A 16,865-nucleotide genomic window follows, 5' to 3' on the forward strand; every position below is an offset into this window, starting at 1 on the left:
AGCTATGGTCTTAAACTTTTGATCAGCTGAAAAAAATCATGTTTGAGTATAAATGCAGTTTTCAATTAATTCCCAGCTCAAAAGGTTTTGTCTCTTACGCTGATTTCTTCTTTTAACATTGTGAAGCTCTACTTAGAACCTTCTTAAGATCCAATAGTGCAAAATGCAAATTCTTGCAATTTTTTGACTGGTCTTAAGATTTTGATCAGGAGTGTATATTGATCAGTTTAAAGAAGACATCTGTCATGTTTAATAAAAGTTTCTGATGAACGTTCCTCAGTGAATCGGAAAGACGGCTGAAGGTGCAGAAACGGAACGAGTCATTTTGTTTTTCTTCCGCTTCACCAACGGAAACAAGGACTTACCTTCATCATCAACGTCATTTCTAGAGTTCCTGTTTTTGTTACAGAATCAAACATAATGTGAAACTTTTTAGGATTTACAGAAAGGCCTGAGGCCAAGCCAAACTTTAAAAACAAGTTTTCCTGATTATTTTCCATCCTGCAGAGGGCGCTGATGAGGCCTCTGCCGGGCAACAACTTCCGCTGCAACAGAACAAGAGAGGAAGCTGCCGTTAGTGTCAGATTCAGCGGGACTGAGTCCGAGTTCTTCTCTTCTCCAGATCGGAACCAAAGTAATCCGGACTGCAGTGATCCATTCTGAGAAGGATCTGTTTCCAGGTGTCGGTGGGTCCCGGAACACACCTGGAGGACCCGCTGGTGGTGAGTCAGGAAGGCTAATGGCTAACAGCGGTGTTGTGGCGAAAAATGCTTCTGTGGGAAACTGAAGCATTTTCCCACAGCGACAGCTGCTGCTAGGTCCTGGTTCCGGAGCCGGTCCGACCACATGCCGGCTACCTGGTCATGTTTTAGGTGTTTGACACACAGTGGTGTTGGATGGTTTTGTGTTTAGGTGGCTGCAAAGGATAAATGGTTTAAAATTCCGTTTGGATAGAAAGAACCGTCTGGTTCTGTGGATATGAACCTGATAATCAGTCTTTTATGGCACAATAAAATCTGTTAGCATAAAGAATTGGAATACAAACCTGTATTTACACTCCGTAAGATGTTCTCGTTTGGATCTGAACCGTGATTGGTCGAGGCCTTGATGACGTGGATGAACCAGGAAGTGGTCAACAATAGATGATCGGAGACGATTCAATAATAACCTACACCAAAAAATGAGAATACTTATAATATAAGATACGGGCTTACTCTATCTCTTTTAGCAAAAGCCTAAAAAATAAAATAAAATAAAAAACAATGACCTGGAAGACGTAAGGTTAGTAAATAATCTGATGCTGACAAAAATAACCTCCTGACCTACAAGCTAAATTAGACTCAATCTACGAAAGAAAGGAGCTTTTATCAGATCCAGAAGAAAATGGAGAAAAAACCAGTTCATTCTTCTGCTGACTGGAAAAGAGAAAGCAAGTAAAAAAACACATTCAGTCCCTTATTAACAATGAATGTTCAGACCAAACTAATTACAAAGAAAATTTGCAACTTTTGTCAAAACCTTTATTGCTCCTCTTTTTCAACCCCAGACTGCGACCTTCTGCTAGTCAAAGACTTTGTCCCTCAAATCTATGAGGATTTCAAGAAAAACTGCAGCAAAGATATTAATATGGAAGAACTAGACAGCGCCACCATGTGCTTGAAACTGGATAAATCCCCGGCCCTGACGGCCTTACTGCCAATCTATAGACATTTCTGGGATGTTCTCAGAATTTATATTCCAGGTGTTTAAAGATCTTATGTAATAATTCACTTCCTCCCAGCATGAAGCAGGGCGTCATCACCCTGAAACCCAAACAGGAAGAGACAGCAAGGTTCTAGACAACCACCTTCTAAACTGTGATTATAAACTACTGACATTTATCTACACAAACAGACTAAAGACTGGCCTTATGGAGGTTATTTCTGAAACCAAACAGGTTTTATGTTTAAAGATGATACCATCAGGCTGGTGCAGGATTTACCTGAATACAGTGACCTGATTGAGGATAAACGTTTCATCCTTTTCCTTCTACAAAGCCTTTGACATGTTGGAGCATCAGTTTGTTTTTCGTTTTTCAAGTTTTACACTTGTTAGGATTTGGACAAACCTCTGTAGAATGGTGCTGTGGCACGACCCACGTATTGAGGCCTTAGTCCTCGTGGCGGTGGTCACAGGTTTGATTCCCGGCCTGGCGACATTTGCTGCATGTCTTTCCTCTCTCTGTTCACCTGTTTCCTGTCAAACTACTTTCAAATAAAGGCCACTAGAGCCAACAAAACCTTTAAAAACAACAACTTCTGTAGAATAATAGAAACCCAGTGAAACAGAGCTGCAATGTTTCTCCCTTCCTCTTCATCTTGCCGTTGAAGTGATGAGTATCTTCATAAAATACTCAAATTGACCTAAATTAAACGTTTTTGATTACCAAAATTATAACTAGCTGATGACACCACAAACTGGTTCCCTTCATTAGAAATCTTTTCTAATGAAGGGAAATAGTTTCTGGTTTTGTCTCCCCAAAAGTTTGTTTAAAAACTGGATGCATAGATTTTGTTCTTAGATGTGACTTTGGTGTCGACAGACTTCCTGTTAAGTGATCTGCCTCTTCTGAACATGAACAGCTTCACTCCTCACCAAACTCCATCTGGAGCAGCAGAGATGAGCTGCAGGAATAATTCTCTGTGTTCGCATCGCTGGAGGGGAAATTGGTCCACAAGACATTTTCTAAATGATAATGGAGATTGGTTGAGGAACTTGGCTTATAATCTGGACCGCTCACTCTGAACTCTGACCCCTCTGTCAGCTAACCTTCAGTTACTTCAACTGTTTGGATCTAAAAAAGTTACAAAAGTAACTAACAAACAGATGAGTCAGCTTCTATCTAACTTTATATTTCCTGTCTGACCAAATAAAAACCCCATTTTAAATTTGTTTCCTGGTTCAGAGGTTAATAAGTGGAGAACTGCTAGGCCTGTCACGATAGCAAATTTTGCTGAGCGATTAATTGTCTCAAAAAACTATTGCGATAAACGATAATATTGTCTGAAGACCTTTTTACACTGATTTAATGGAAATGATGTAATAATGCATGTGATTTCTTGCCAAAGATAGATACACTTTATTTTCAAAAGAATATTTAACACTGGAGCTGATAAACAAAATAAACAAAACAACCAAAAACAAAAATAAAATGGATTCTCAGTCTCTATTAATAAAAAATGTACTTGAATAAAAACTAAACATAAAGCCAAAGTGGAAATAAATACTGCATTCAACCAAAAGAGTGCAGATTATGAAGTCTGTATATTATGTTGCCCTTCAGTAATAATTAGATTTAAATAGAGAAGATGGGCACATCGACTACCTGATGCAATAGTTCACACTACATGATTTTTTGCTCCTATTTTTCCCCTTACAACAATCTTAGATCGTTGGTCTTTCTAAGAGTGTGTGGTGTGTTACGGTAGATCGTCGTTGCCGCTCCGATCCAAATCAGGGGTTTTCCCACTGGGATCTTTAACGCTTCCTGTTGAATGTGACAGGCAGCCAATCAGAAAGCGAGGATTCTCCTCCGCGCTTTCTGAAGGGAAATTACGGAGGGGAATCCCAAACAGCTGACACGGAGCAACCCGAAGTCCAGCGGACATTGGAGATGATATGTGGAAACAACATTAATGTTTATTCAACATGCAAAGAATATAGAAATGACAAGAGGAGGAGTTGGAGCGAAATTGCTACCGCAGTTGATAAACCCGGTAACTTTTCAGCTGTTCTTCGTTAACGTGACGTAAATAGGTTCTAATGATTTTCATTCAGTCAGGACTTTACGCTGACACTAGCCACATGCATTGCAGGTAGATTGTAGTAAAGCATTGATTAATGCCTGGTTTTAAAATTAGTTCACTGAACTTGTAGCCATTATTTTGTGCCCATTGTTGGACACCACACGGCAGGAACGAACCCGATCGAACCGTTATAGCTAGGATTTCTGTCGGCTAATGTTTGGTCTGTCAGGTTTTGAAAATGGGCCGACAATCGGCCGACAGCTCTAAGATCGTGTAGTCTGCGCTGGGCTTTACACTAAGGAAATGAGGAAGGGAGGAGTCAGTGGAGAGAACCGGAGTTGAGCCTTTTTTCATTCGGTGTCATCAACAGAAAGAGAAAAAGGGCGGAAGAGACGATAATGCTGATAATTGAAATGACGTCGATAGTTTTAATTTATCGTACGATTAATCGATTTATCGTTTATCGCGACAGGCCTAAGAACTGCTGACCTTAAATCTCCTCTAAAGCTAAAAAAATTCATTTAAAATCCTCAATAATGTTTTTCCATCCAGGGAATTTTTACCACAAAGATTCAACTTTAACACCAACAGATGGACCTTTTGGGGAAACTTTCAGGTCTGGATCTCAACTAAACTCTTCCTGCCTCACCTCTTAAAAACAGAGGATGTAACATTTGGACCAGAACCGATCTGGTACTGAACAACCTGCTGATCCTGTAAATGTGAAAATAGAAAAACTGACTTTAAAAACCTTCAGAGCCTTAAAACTGATGGAGAACAAGCAGGAAAATCAGCTGATAATGAACTGGATCTTTTTCAGAACTAGTTCCTCTTTCTTTTTGCTTTTTGTCATTTTTCTTTCTCCTCTGTTTGATGTCTGACAAAATGTTATTTATTGATATTTTTAACTATTTTTCTTATAATTCTATGTGCCTTCAGCCTGGAAGACGTCATTTGTTCTTGAACGTTTCTGCCACGTGATTCTGCACAATCGTTCAAAACGTTTATTAAAAAACAAACAGTAGATGATGGAGAGGGCCGAACTTCCCTTAGTTCTTACTTCAGACCTCCAGGTTCTGGTCCTGGTTCTGGTCCGAACCAGAACCAGAACCAGTCAGAAATGTCTGTTCCATGTTTTCACACAGAGTAAACCTGTAGATCACCTGGATCCAGGACTGAACCCAGACAGCTGATTGGACCTCGGACCTCTTCAGGACATGAGCAGCTCGGTGAGTCGGTTGGATCTGCAGCCACCTGATCAGGTGATCAATGGCTCTTATTGATCGCTCTGCAGACCTCTGAGCGGCTGCACCTGTCCAGGTGAAGAAGGCTCCGCCCCCTGCTGACATCATGTCCTGTGTTTTAGGCTCAGAGGAAGCGGCGGCCCGCCGGAAACTCTCTGGTCTCCAGAACCAAGACCAGCAGAGCGGCCAGCGGTCGGACCCGCAGGACAGCCGGCGCCGGAGACCACGCCCCCCCCACGGAGCCCATCGACGTGATGGACGGCGCCGAGGACGGTCGGTGTAGAACCCGACGAACCTGGAACCGGTCCAGAACCTCCGGTCTGTGCTGAAGGTTCTGCAGAACGGTCCGGCTCATGTGGCTCTGCTGTGTCCAGGTGTGGAGGAGGTGGTGGACCTCACCTGCGAGGGATCAGAGTCTGCTGTGGTTGACCTGACGACCAACAACGAGTCGGAGCTGGTAAACAAACCGACCGACCGACAGGAAGCTGCTTTTCACACACACATAACTCTGCTTCTCTCTCTCCTGCCCCCAGCTGGTGGACGAAGGTAAAACCTGGATCTGCTGTCATGACCTCATACTGGACCAGTACCGGACCAGTAACAGACCTTCTTGGTTCTTCCATCAGGGCCTCCAGGTGAGAGCTATGTACTCAGCAGTGATGAAGATGAAGACGCGCCCACTGTCGTTCAAGCTGCCATCACCTCTACTGCACACACGTCCAGGTATTACACCGATCCCTGCTGATACACGTCCAGGTATTACACCGATCCCTGCTGATACACGTCCAGGTATTACACCGATCCCTGCTGATACACGTCCAGGTATTACACTGATCCCTGCTTGGTCTGGATTTTTCTCCATCCATCCATTTTCTTCCACCTTTATCCTGTTGGGGTCGCTAGCGAGACGTTTCAGGCGAGAGGCAGGTCACCTGTCCATCACAGGACGACACAGGACAAACAAACATACACACACACACACACACACACACACACACACACTCACTTAGGAGAATGTAGAGACCAATCAACCTGACTGTCATGTTTCTGTGGGAGGAACCCGGAGAACCGGACAGAACCACCATGCACAGGGAGAACATGCAGAAAGGGCCGGGAATCAAACCCAGAACCTTCTTGCTGCAACAGTGTTACCCACTGCTCCACTGTGCAGCCCAGATTTTTCTTCAGAATCTTTAACTTTGGGTCTTAGTCATGGTTCCGGCCGGGTCCAGTCAGGTCCGGTGTGTTCTGGGTTCTCCTTGTTGGAACCGGTTTTTAGTCACATGTACTTGTTTGTTTTTGGCCTTCTCGCTGTTTGGTTCTATTGAGCTCGTTTAAAAATAAATCAACCCTCCAGCAAGTAGATGGCTCCGGTCTGACATCAGTAACTTGTTGCTGATTGGACACCAGAACCAGAACCAGAACCTTTCAGGCTGTGTCTGTTGCAGGTTGACTCCAGGTCTCATCAGCTGTCCCGTCTGTCTGGACCTGTACTCCGAGGTGAGATTCCGGAACCGGATCAGAACCAGAACTTTGCTCTCTGGTCAGGTGGGCGGGCTTTACAACCCCAGTCCTGTGTTCTGATTGGCTCTTGTTTTCCTCACAGATCGTAGAGAGCGGGCGATTGGTCGTCTCCACGAAGTGCGGCCACGTGTTCTGCAGCCAGTGTCTGAGGGACGCTCTGACATCATCACACACCTGCCCCACCTGCAGGAAGCGGCTCACTTCGCGCCAGTACCACCCTCTTTACATCTGACACCTGGTGACATCATCAGCGGACTGAGCTGCTATTGGCTGTCCTCAGTGGCGTCATCGTCGACAGTAATCAGCAGCGGTTGCTGAAAATATTTTTTTTTATAGTTTGGGTTTAAAGATGGCGGATTGAATGATGTTTTCCTATTAAATATTATGGAGTAACAACGGCTGCTTGACTGATTGGTCAGATGGCATCAGGCCCCGCCCACCAGGTCAACCACTCAACTCAGAGAACTAAATTCAAACTATCATGGTTTCCATTGTTTTGATTTCTAAAATTCATTCTTATAAAATAAGGAGTACCGCAGAAGGTCCAGCAGGGGGCGTGGTGTGACTCCAGTGAGTCCTGCAGCTGCTGTTTGAAGGTTCTGGTTCCGGTTTAGTCATTTCATTTCATCTGTAATTTAAACTTTTATCTGTCACCTTTTTAAATAAAATCTGTTCTCAAATTATTTAATTTCCTCCAAAGTTTATTTTTACTTGCTGTTTGGACTCTGGGAGCACCAGAACCGATCAGGTCCATAAATCTGCAGTTACCTCGTCACAACAGAACCGGTCCGATGGGAATAACTGTTCTGGATCTGAAAAAGGTTCTGGAGACTCTGGAAGTTCTACGTGTCGGGGAGAAATCACTTCTGAAGGAGTTCCTCAGGGTTCTGCTGTTTAATCATTTATATGAAAATCTGCAACTGTAATAAAAATGCTAATTATCGTTTCTGTCTGCATTCAACATAACTTTATCATCAGTTCTAAACTCACTCAGGAGTTAAATCCTAACTGTTTACTGTTGGCACAGAAATCAAAATGGCCGTTTTTTTAGGATCTAGTCCAGTTGATCTTTTAAAGCAAAATAAAAACTTGTAACTTGTCTGTCTTGGTTTTTGCTGGTCAGCTGAAGGTGGATGACCTGGAAGGAGCAGAACGGAAAACTTCTTCCGGATCACATCTGGGTCTTCAGTTTTCCTGCCGAGTCATGATCCATCAGCAGCTTTCATCCCGTGACGCTGACTCATCGCCTCACCCACTTCCTGCTTTGGGAGATGAAACTTTATTGACAATGAGAAACAAACAGCAGACCAGAAGCTTCTGGATCCTCCACAGAACCCTGAGCCAGATTCTGAATCCGTGGTTCTGTTCCATCTAACTGAACCGGTGCTGGTTCTTTGGATCGCCTGAATGATTCCTAAAATAAACACAAACATATGACAACATTCAAAGATTACTGAAGTTTTTAAGGTCACTGACTGGTTGACATGTTTGATTTTATTGTTTTGTTCTACTGCTCTATTTATAACACTGACTTTTCCAAAACATTAAAGATAAATAAATGAAAACATGTCAGTTTGGGAGTTTTACTGTTTGGTTCTGATTGAGTTCTGCAGGTGTGTTCTAGGAGGAACCCCAACCCCCAAATTACTGTAAGCATAAAATATATATTTTTTAAATAATGTAGAAATATTAAAAGCACAAAGAGTGTTTTTTTATTGATTTATTTATTTTTAATTGAAATGTGCTACAAAAAGCAATGCCAGTTAGAAACGTGACTCGGTGTTTTTCCTCCATATGCTTTAAGAAGCAACATCTGTTTAAAATCATTTACACACCAGCAGGTTGGAACAGGGAAAGTGACGTTAAAGTGAAATTAGCTTCTTTTTTAGCTACTAGCTCGGTCAGCTAGTAGCTGGGTCAGCTAGTAGCTGGGTCAGCTAGTAGCCTGGCTTATGATGGCGAACAAACGCAAACCAGTAACCTATATAGAGATAAGCTTAATGCATATCTTTATTGACATTTTGGATCTGTTTCTAGATAAATACATTTACGTATTTTTAATTTGAGGTCAGAGTTAATACTTTTTGGAGGCTAGCAACCAGCTAGCTAAAGCGGAATGTTTAGTGTTCAGACGACATTCACTCACTGTGGAAAATATATTTCTGCTGTAACTTCATTTATTACGTCTTTATATCTTTTAAGTCAATGTTTTTCATCAAATCTCTTTTTTGGGTCTTTTTCTTGTCAGACGTTTCATTTCATTTAAGGTCAAAAATTGTTCAGTTTTGACTGAACAAATTTTTCTCTGATTCTGTGAGAAAAAAATCTTATATGTTATTATCTATTGCATATGTACATATAGCTTCATCTTAGTGGTGTAATGTATTTATAAGTTTCAATATTTTGTGGCCTAGTTATAGTATAATGAAACTTCTAGTGAAGATAACTGATGGACTACAGAGGGAATTAGAGCAGGCTGCCAATAATTACTGGCTGGTCAATGGCGTCATAAAGGTGAATCTTTACCGCCTGATATTGTTGACACCTCTGGTTGAACATGAAACCTGTTTCTGGTGCAGAACAATATTATAACTCTTATTACTATTAATAATTTTGACAAGTTGAGGCCCTAACCTGTAAGGTAGAATCACTTCCGTCTGGTTACAGGTGGTATTCAGGTATTTTTCAGGTGTAAAAAAGTGTTTTGTCTTCGCACGTAGATGGACTTCAACAACCTTAATGATGACGTAGCGCATCGTCACCGTGACTCAGGTGTTTTTCCTCCATGATCTGGCCGGCCGGTCACGCGGCTCGCTGGAAAGTCCCGCACGGCTCATCCCGCAGCCTGCCGTCGGTCAGGGCGGGACTCCGAGCGGGCCAATGGGAGCCCGCATACGCCAGGCAGCGGTGACGTCGGGGGCGGAAGTAAACATAAAAGGCCGGAGATTTCAAGCTGCGTCACAAACTTTCAGACTTTGTCGAGTTCGTGTTCTGATCCGCTCGGCCCGTCTCTCTCTCTTTCTCTCTCTCGGTTCGGTTCGGTTCCGGTCGGGATGTCGGTGACAGTAAAGGCCTACCTGCTGGGGAAGGACGAGCAGGTGAAGGAGATCCGCCGGTTCGCGGTGGACCAGGAGGTTTCCTGCAGCTTCGAGTACCTGAGCCGGAAGGTGGCGGCCGTCTTCTCCAACCTGAGCGGCTCCACCTACAGCCTCTTCTATAAAGGTGAGCGTCACGTGACCTGCACACGTCCTGACGCAGCTTGGATTAACTGTTTTAATGAGAAGAGTTCAGAGGTCAGCCTCAGGCCCGGTGTTTCCAGGCAGCTGGAGCCCCAGATGTCCAGGTGTATTTCAGGTTCTCCAGGTTTTCTGGTTGATCCAGGTGTTCTCCAGATGTTCTCCAGGTGTTTTGGTTTCAGAGTAAAACCAAACCCAGTTGTTCTGGTCCGACCTGTAAACTCTCAGGTCACGTGACCTTGTTTGATTTTTCTGCCACGCCCCTCAGCTGGTACACCTGTCCTGTCTCCTCTGGGTGTAAACAAATGCCTCATCACCATGGAGACCGTCTCCTTTAATGTGCCGACAGCTCATTGGTCGGACTCCTCTGCATCTCTAGATGGCCGCCATAGTTACCTGGTTCTGGTCTGCTCCCTCTGTCCGAGTCGGCTCAGAACCAGAACTGGGCCAGCCGATCAGGTTCTGTTTGGGACGTTTTAACAAATCAGAACCAGGTGACCCGGTTCCTCAGGAGGTTCTGGTTCCAGTCACGTAACCTCCCTGTCTGAAGCTGTAGTGCAGGGGTGTCAAACTCCAGTCCTCAAGGGCCGCTGTCCTGCAGGTTTTAGATGTGCCTCAGGTACAAAACACTGGCATGAAAAGGCTGAATTACCTTCTCCTTGTGTAGATCAGGTCTCCAGAGCCTTGCTAATGACTGAATTATTCTATTCAGGTGTGGTGCAGCAGAGGCACATCTAAAAGTTGCAGAACACCGGCCCTTGAGGAATGGAGTTTGACACCTGTGCTGTAGTGGGTGTGGCCACAGAGGCCTGCTCCGATTGGCTCCTGATGATAGTGACGTCATGATGATGTCATGATGTTTCAGATGAAGATGGAGACCTGGTGGCGTTCTCCTCCGACGATGAGCTGATGATGGGGCTGAGCTTCGTGAAGGACGCCACGTTCCGCCTCTACATCAGAGGTAGGTGGGGGAGGGGGGTCACTGTGTGTGAGTTACAGTGTGTTACGGTGTGTGTGTTACATTGTGTGTTAGTGTGTGTTACTATGTTACAGTGTGTGTTAGTATGTTACAGTGTGTGTGTTAGTATGTTACAGTGTATGTTATAGTGTGTGTTACAGTGTGTGTTACAGTATGTTACAGTGTGTGTGTTACAGTGTGTGTTAGTGTGTTACAGTGTGTTACAGTGTGTGTTAGTATGTTACAGTGTGTGTGTTACAGTGTGTGTGTTACAGTGTGTTACGGTGTGTGTGTTACATTGTGTGTTAGTGTGTGTTACTATGTTACAGTGTGTGTTAGTATGTTACAGTGTATGTTACAGTGTGTGTTACAGTGTGTGTTACAGTGTGTGTGTTACAGTGTGTGTTAGTGTGTTACAGTGTGTGTGTTACAGTGTGTGGTACAGTGTGTGTGTTAGTGTGTTACAGTGTGTGTTACAGTGTGTGTGTGTTACAGTATGTTACAGTGTGTGTGTGTTAGTATGTTACAGTGTGTTACAGTGTGTGTGTGTTACAGTATGTTACAGTGTGTGTTACAGTGTGTGTGTGATGCTGCCTCCGTCTCAGTTTTGTTGAATCCTCACAGAGAGGAAGGAGCACCGTCGGGACTTCCCTCTTCACGCCTTCCCCCCCTTCGCCTTCGGCCCCCCTCCTCCTCATCATCATGGCCCCGCCCACACGGCCCCGCCCCCCCACATGGCCCCGCCTCCCGCCGTCCACCCTAACGTGACGTGCGACGGCTGCGAAGGCGCGGTGGTGGGAACGCGCTTCAAATGCTCGGTGTGTCCGGACTACGACCTTTGCTCCTCCTGCCAGGCTCAGGGGAAGCACACTGAGCACGCTCTGCTGCCCATCTGGCACCCCCTGCAGGTGAGGCCTGGGACTGCAGGGGCATGACTGATGCAAACTGGAAAAACGTCACAATGAGTAAAACCAGCAGCAAGTATGAAACGAGGTGAACACTACGTCCTCCAGACCACTAGGGGGAGTCAACAACACCCTACATTTACCTCAGTAAACACTTTATATGGTCTTTGACTCCATGATCTGTGACTTTGGCTCATTTGTGCTAAAATATATAATTTTAGATCATTATTAATATGTAGCAGAACATATTTATTTATGTTAGTTAACATTTATTTCACATTCCTAGTGAATAATTAAATTGATTTTGATTATAATTCAATAAGAAATCGCACGTTGGACTCATGGGACTGTAAGGTATCTACGCCATCAGACAAAAATAATTTTTATTCTTATAATAATCAGATTCTTTATTACTTTAATTACTACTACAGGTACATAGAATTTTATTTCTCCGTCTTTCCACAAATTTGTTTATAACACAGGAATAAATTTACTTTAGTAACTTTTTATTAAGAAATAGTCAAGAGAATTTTTTTTTCCTTTTCTGTATTTTTGTTCTTTTTATTCTATTTATACGACTACAGTGAACTAAAAGAAATAAAAACATCCTAGTGGATATTTGAGCCGACAGATCATGTTTCTGGAACATCATATCTTTTCCCAAACTCTCCGTTTTTCACAATATTATAGAAAAACATTTATTTATTACCTTATCTCTGTAGGAAATAACTGCAGCAGACTCCCCCTAGTGGTCTGGAAGCAGCGTTTCATGTTTGCCGTTTTTGCTGCTTTTCCAGTTTTGTTTGTTCATCACTGCTCGCTCCTGATTGGCTGGCTGATAAGCTCCACCTACAGTGGGTCAGAGCCAATCAGAAGAGCTGCTGTGTTGTAACAGGAAGTGGTTGTTTTGGCTCCGCCCACAGCACTGGTTTCCTCGGGGGAAGTGGATGAAGAGGATGAGACACTGTGGAATGTGGAACCAGAACCAGGAGCAGAACCAGAACCAGGAGCAGGCCGGGGCTGCTAAACCTGCAGCGGACAGCAGTGCCCCCTCTGGTCAGTTATCAGAACAGAAATGTGTTGGAGCTGAAGGTTCAGTCCGCTGACTGACCTCTGACCTCTCTGCAGCCTCCCAGGCCAGCGTGGACTTCCTGAAGAACATCGGTGAGGGCGTGGCCGCCATGCTGAGCCCGCTGGGTGAGTGATGTCACAACACGCTCAGGGCTTCCTGCTGAACAGGAAGTGATGTCATCTCCATCTGCAGGCATCGACGTGGACATCGACGTGGAGCACGAAGGTCAGAAGACCAAGGTGACCCCGCCCACTCAGAGCGGCGCAGGGCCAGGTGACGTAGAGATGAACGAAGATGGCGGAGCCAGCAACGAGGACGGAGTCAACCAAGGGTCAAAGGTCAGTCAGCAGCTTTACAAACCCTGGAACCGATCAGGGATCAATGAGTTTCTGATCAGAACTCCTGGCTGCAGGTGAGCCGGGACTCTGACGAGGAGTGGACTCACCTGAGCTCCAAGGAGGTGGACCCGTCCACAGGTGAGCTGCAGTCGCTGCAGCCGGAGGGCCGGGAGCCACCGGAGCCCGGGGCCCCGCAGCAGGGGCCCACCGGCCTGCGGGAGGCCGCGCTCTACCCACACCTGCCTCAAGGTGAGCAGCACACTCTCTCTCTGGTTGCCATGACCACGGCTGTCGCTAAGCTCCCCCCCCTTCCCTCCAGAAGCCGACCCGCGTCTGGTGGAGTCGCTGGCGGCCATGTTGTCCATGGGCTTCGGCGACGAAGGCGGCTGGCTGACTCACCTGCTGCAGGCCAAGAACGGCGACATCGGCGCTGCGCTCGATGCCATCCAGTACGCCAAGCAGCCCCGCCCACACCAGTGACATCATCTCAGCAGCTGCTTCCTGTAGCCTGTTAGCATTTAATCAGTAGCTTCAGTCTGAGTTCTATAATCAATAGATTTATTTGTTCTTTGGTTTCTGATCAATAAAAACCTGAAATGATGTCAGAATGTGTTTGAGTCTCTGATGGAAACAACAACAACGAAAAGAATCGAAGCTAAAAAGTCAGAAAATCCTCATCAAAGTTGAAATCTTCGCCGCTGTCAAACATGGAGGACACAGGAAGTTGGGGGCGGGGCTTGGCTGCTGCAGTGTCTGCTGGTTGACTCCGCCCACTAAGAGGATGCTCCGCCCCCCAGCTGTCAGCACTGAGGAACTGCCCCCACCTGGAGCCGGAGCCACTGGGGGCTGCTGATGATGTCACAGATGATGTCACTGCTGTCCGTTTCAGCTGCACAGAAGAAAAGACGATGAATCTGAAGGATTTTTGGTTCTTTTTGTTCCAATAAAGCAAACAAACATTACGGCATCAGCCAATCAGAGCAGAGAGCTGAGTCACCTGACATTAAAGTTTCAAGCCTCTCTGTTTACAAATAGGAACGGAGGGTTTCAGTCGCCCCCTGCTGGACATTTCTGAAACTGAATCCAGCAGCTGGAAAAACAATAAAATAATTCTCCAGGGTTGCCATAGCAACGTGAGCAGCTCCATGTCAGCGGCAGGTGTGTTACCTGAACAGGTGGGCAGCCTTCGTCTCCTCTTCCTCCTCCCAGCTCCTCTGGTCTGTGTCTCTTCCTGGAATAAAGATCAGCAGATTATTGATTATTGATCAGTTGTTTCTCTCTCTGATCTGGTCTGCTGGTTCCAGTTGGTAAAACCAGTTTGGAACTAGTAAACCAGAGACACATTAAACTCAGTCACCTGCTAATGGTTTGGTTGCCATGGAGATGGTTTCTGCCCTCCAAGCCTTCCTCTTCAGACTCTTCCTCCTCTTCCTCAGGTGTGTCCAGATATTTGCCCCAACGACTCACCTGAGCGGGTCTCACCTGCAGCCAGACAAACGGAGCTCAGAGGCTAGAGCTGTCCTGGTTTAGAGACAGAACCGGGTCTCACCTGGTCACCTGTATGCTGCTCCTCCTGCTCCTCCTCCTGCTCACTGTGAATAAGGAGGAGCCAGGGAGAACACCTGAGCTCAGGTGGTTCCACAAACCAATCAGAGAAAATACAGCAGGTAATTCAATATTTCAGCTAAATCTTTCCCCTAACTTCGCACAGATGTTTCCAGAGAAAGCCACTGAAAAATTCAAGATGGCCACCATGGTTGTCATGGAGAACATGTTTGAACTAAAATCAGCTGTAGTGATTACCAGAAGTGGGCACTGCTAACCAAAAGTTAGCTTCACTAGCTGCTAATTAACTAAACAACAGTCTGAGCTACGTTACACTAAACTGCTAAGCACATGAAGACATTAGCAGAAGCTAACGCTAACCATTTTTACGCCAGTCTCATCTTCTTCTCCTTTCCGGTCTGAGACTCGCTAACAGCAGAAAGTTCATCCAGACGGGAGACCGACTGTTGTTGGGAACCAGTGTTCCCAGTGTGGAGGACAAACCGCACTGCTGGTTCAGGTAAAGGTGTGTGTTACCATAGCGACCAGGAGTGGGCCTCCTGCTCCTCCATCTTGGCTCCCCTCATGGCGTTCAGCTTCTGGACGTGGCGCCGGCAGTCGGCTCCAGATCCACGGCCGAATTCCTGCCCACCAAAAGTTCTGATCAGAGTTCTGGAGAACGACCCGGAGGAAAGCAGAACTTTAACAGAACCAAAGCAGGACTGAACAACCCAGAACTCACAGGAGCAGGAACAGAACCAGCCAACCCAAATGTCAGGTTGTCCCCTGGTCAATCTGAGACCAGGGGACAATGGTTCTGGTTCTGTCACACTTTGGACCGCTCCAGAGAAGCTGGTGTTTTCTGTGGTTCTGCTCTGTAGAACCTCAGCAGAACCTCTCATGGATTTGGATCAGAACTAAGAATCTCCTCCTGATTGGACTGATCACTTGATCAATCAGCATCTGAACTGGATCAGAACGATAAACAGGAAATACTCAATCGCTACGACAACATGGACTTCCCCGCCCTCCTTCCTGCTTCTCAGCCAATAGGGAAGCAGGTCAATGTGGGAAGGTTGACTCCGCCCCTCCAGCAGGGGGAGCTGTGGTCGTCCAATCAGAAACCCGCACAAAGTCCGGTTCCAAACGAGGAGAGAACGCAGACCTGCAGCCGGGTTCTGACCCGATGCGGTTCTGACCTGGGTTCTGATGCGGTTCTGACCCAGTTCTGACCTTCAGCAGTGACTGCTTCTCTCCACACAGCTTGCAGCTCCATTTCTTTGCCTTCTTCACCTGCCAGACAAGAAGCAGGGAAAACTCTCAACAAGGGCTGATTAAAGGTCTGATTCTGGTCCAATCTAGGCTCAGAACCAAAATAAGCAGAACTTTGAGTTTTCATATGATAATAATTATAATAATTCATCATTCGGCTGGAAATCTGTTTGTTTACTCAGAAGAGTTCAAACCTTTGGTGCCAAAACATAGAATAAGTTCATTGCTGCTTTTTCTGTCCAGCAATAAATTAGATGCAATAATTTTATAAAACAAAGTAAAAAAAAAAAAAGTTCAAAGATGTCCCGTTTCTTTATGGGTCTAATTTTTGTATTTTCTTGTTCTGGAACATGGTTTTAGTTTTTTCTCAGCATCAAGAACTTTGACTAAAGTTTTGCCATCACATCATCGGCTCCATTTACCGGGACAAATCTGAACCCACAAACCGAGTCCTACGGCCCCAAACGGCCCGCGCTGTGAGCACCTCTGGTTTACAGGTGGGAAATAAACTGAATATATTCTGGAACCTGAACTTTAATTTCCGGTCTGCTGATTGTTCTGGCGGATTGAATCCCAGATCCAGACTCCAGAACCGGACCGCTGACTTCTGGTCGGTCCAACAGAACCGCGATAGTTTCTAGACGGAGCATCTTTAACAGGATGTCACCTACCAGCTGCCGATGTTTAGTTGTTTTCTGTAAGTGAACGAACCTCTGACCGGAAGTCAGGCAGCAGCTAACCGGACGCTCACCTGCTGCACCTGGAAGCTCTGGCAGCGGAAACACCGAACCACGTGGAAGTCCTGCACCATGACCGGCCCGCAGCTCTGGTTCTGGAAGGCAGCGCGTTCACCGGCTCCCGCGGTTCCGTTTGAACCGCTCTATGACGTCACAGGGAGGGGAAGAATAGAAGAGAATGACACGGGAAGAGCGCCCCCTGCTGGGAGGAGGAGCCTGAAGCCGAACCATGTTCCTCTGAGGTTCTGT

The 16,865-nt window shown here is 45.7% G+C and overlaps 4 protein-coding genes and 2 long non-coding RNA genes across 9 annotated transcripts in view; 3 read left to right on the forward strand and 3 right to left on the reverse strand.

The window, feature by feature from the left end:
* The window catches only part of LOC116714596 (alpha-1,3-mannosyl-glycoprotein 4-beta-N-acetylglucosaminyltransferase B), a 776,799-nt gene that overhangs the window by 542,987 nt on the left and 216,947 nt on the right, over positions 1 to 16,865 (forward strand). The window lies entirely within an intron of this gene.
* rnf4 (ring finger protein 4) lies at positions 533 to 7,995 on the forward strand. 3 transcript variants are annotated; one of them, XR_004338086.1, is made up of 9 exons: positions 533 to 722; positions 4,931 to 5,047; positions 5,152 to 5,302; positions 5,404 to 5,486; positions 5,563 to 5,575; positions 5,656 to 5,752; positions 6,478 to 6,529; positions 6,636 to 6,850; positions 7,677 to 7,995. XR_004338086.1 is itself a non-coding variant. In XM_032555290.1 (8 exons), exons 2-8 carry the CDS (start codon positions 5,003 to 5,005, stop codon positions 6,783 to 6,785), a joined length of 558 nt encoding a protein of 185 aa, XP_032411181.1. In that variant the 5' UTR covers positions 534 to 722; positions 4,931 to 5,002; the 3' UTR covers positions 6,786 to 7,995. The 3 variants fall into 3 exon arrangements, 2 of the variants coding, with proteins under 2 accessions (XP_032411181.1, XP_032411180.1); XM_032555290.1 differs by having other exon boundaries at positions 534 to 722; positions 4,931 to 5,014; positions 6,636 to 7,995; XM_032555289.1 differs by lacking the exon at positions 7,677 to 7,995 and having other exon boundaries at positions 550 to 722; positions 6,636 to 7,654.
* Positions 7,433 to 9,353, reverse strand: LOC116714621 (uncharacterized). Its single transcript, XR_004338091.1, has 2 exons — positions 9,188 to 9,353; positions 7,433 to 7,967 (listed from the first exon to the last, which is right to left on the reverse strand). It is a non-coding gene; the product is annotated as an uncharacterized LOC116714621 (long non-coding RNA).
* sqstm1 (sequestosome 1) lies at positions 9,513 to 13,546 on the forward strand. Its single transcript, XM_032555273.1, is given in 8 exon segments — positions 9,513 to 9,775; positions 10,655 to 10,750; positions 11,372 to 11,655; positions 12,576 to 12,708; positions 12,781 to 12,849; positions 12,917 to 13,134; positions 13,137 to 13,311; positions 13,382 to 13,546. Coding segments are annotated over 8 exon segments (1,305 nt in total). The 5' UTR covers positions 9,513 to 9,606; the 3' UTR covers positions 13,543 to 13,546.
* Positions 9,572 to 10,648, reverse strand: LOC116714630 (uncharacterized). The gene is made up of 2 exons (XR_004338099.1): positions 10,186 to 10,648; positions 9,572 to 9,821 (listed from the first exon to the last, which is right to left on the reverse strand). It is a non-coding gene; the product is annotated as an uncharacterized LOC116714630 (long non-coding RNA).
* Positions 13,600 to 16,758, reverse strand: mrnip (MRN complex interacting protein). Of its 2 annotated transcripts, none has more exons than XM_032555284.1 (7): positions 16,631 to 16,758; positions 15,841 to 15,900; positions 15,145 to 15,251; positions 14,612 to 14,654; positions 14,420 to 14,544; positions 14,230 to 14,293; positions 13,600 to 13,951 (listed from the first exon to the last, which is right to left on the reverse strand). In XM_032555284.1, exons 1-7 carry the CDS (start codon positions 16,688 to 16,690, stop codon positions 13,718 to 13,720), a joined length of 693 nt encoding a protein of 230 aa, XP_032411175.1. In that variant the 5' UTR covers positions 16,691 to 16,758; the 3' UTR covers positions 13,600 to 13,717. The 2 variants fall into 2 exon arrangements, with proteins under 2 accessions (XP_032411175.1, XP_032411174.1); XM_032555283.1 differs by having other exon boundaries at positions 14,612 to 14,684.

The sequence above is a fragment of the Xiphophorus hellerii genome, chromosome 23 (genome assembly GCF_003331165.1).
Source record: "Xiphophorus hellerii strain 12219 chromosome 23, Xiphophorus_hellerii-4.1, whole genome shotgun sequence".
Taxonomy (NCBI): Eukaryota; Metazoa; Chordata; class Actinopteri; order Cyprinodontiformes; family Poeciliidae; genus Xiphophorus; species Xiphophorus hellerii.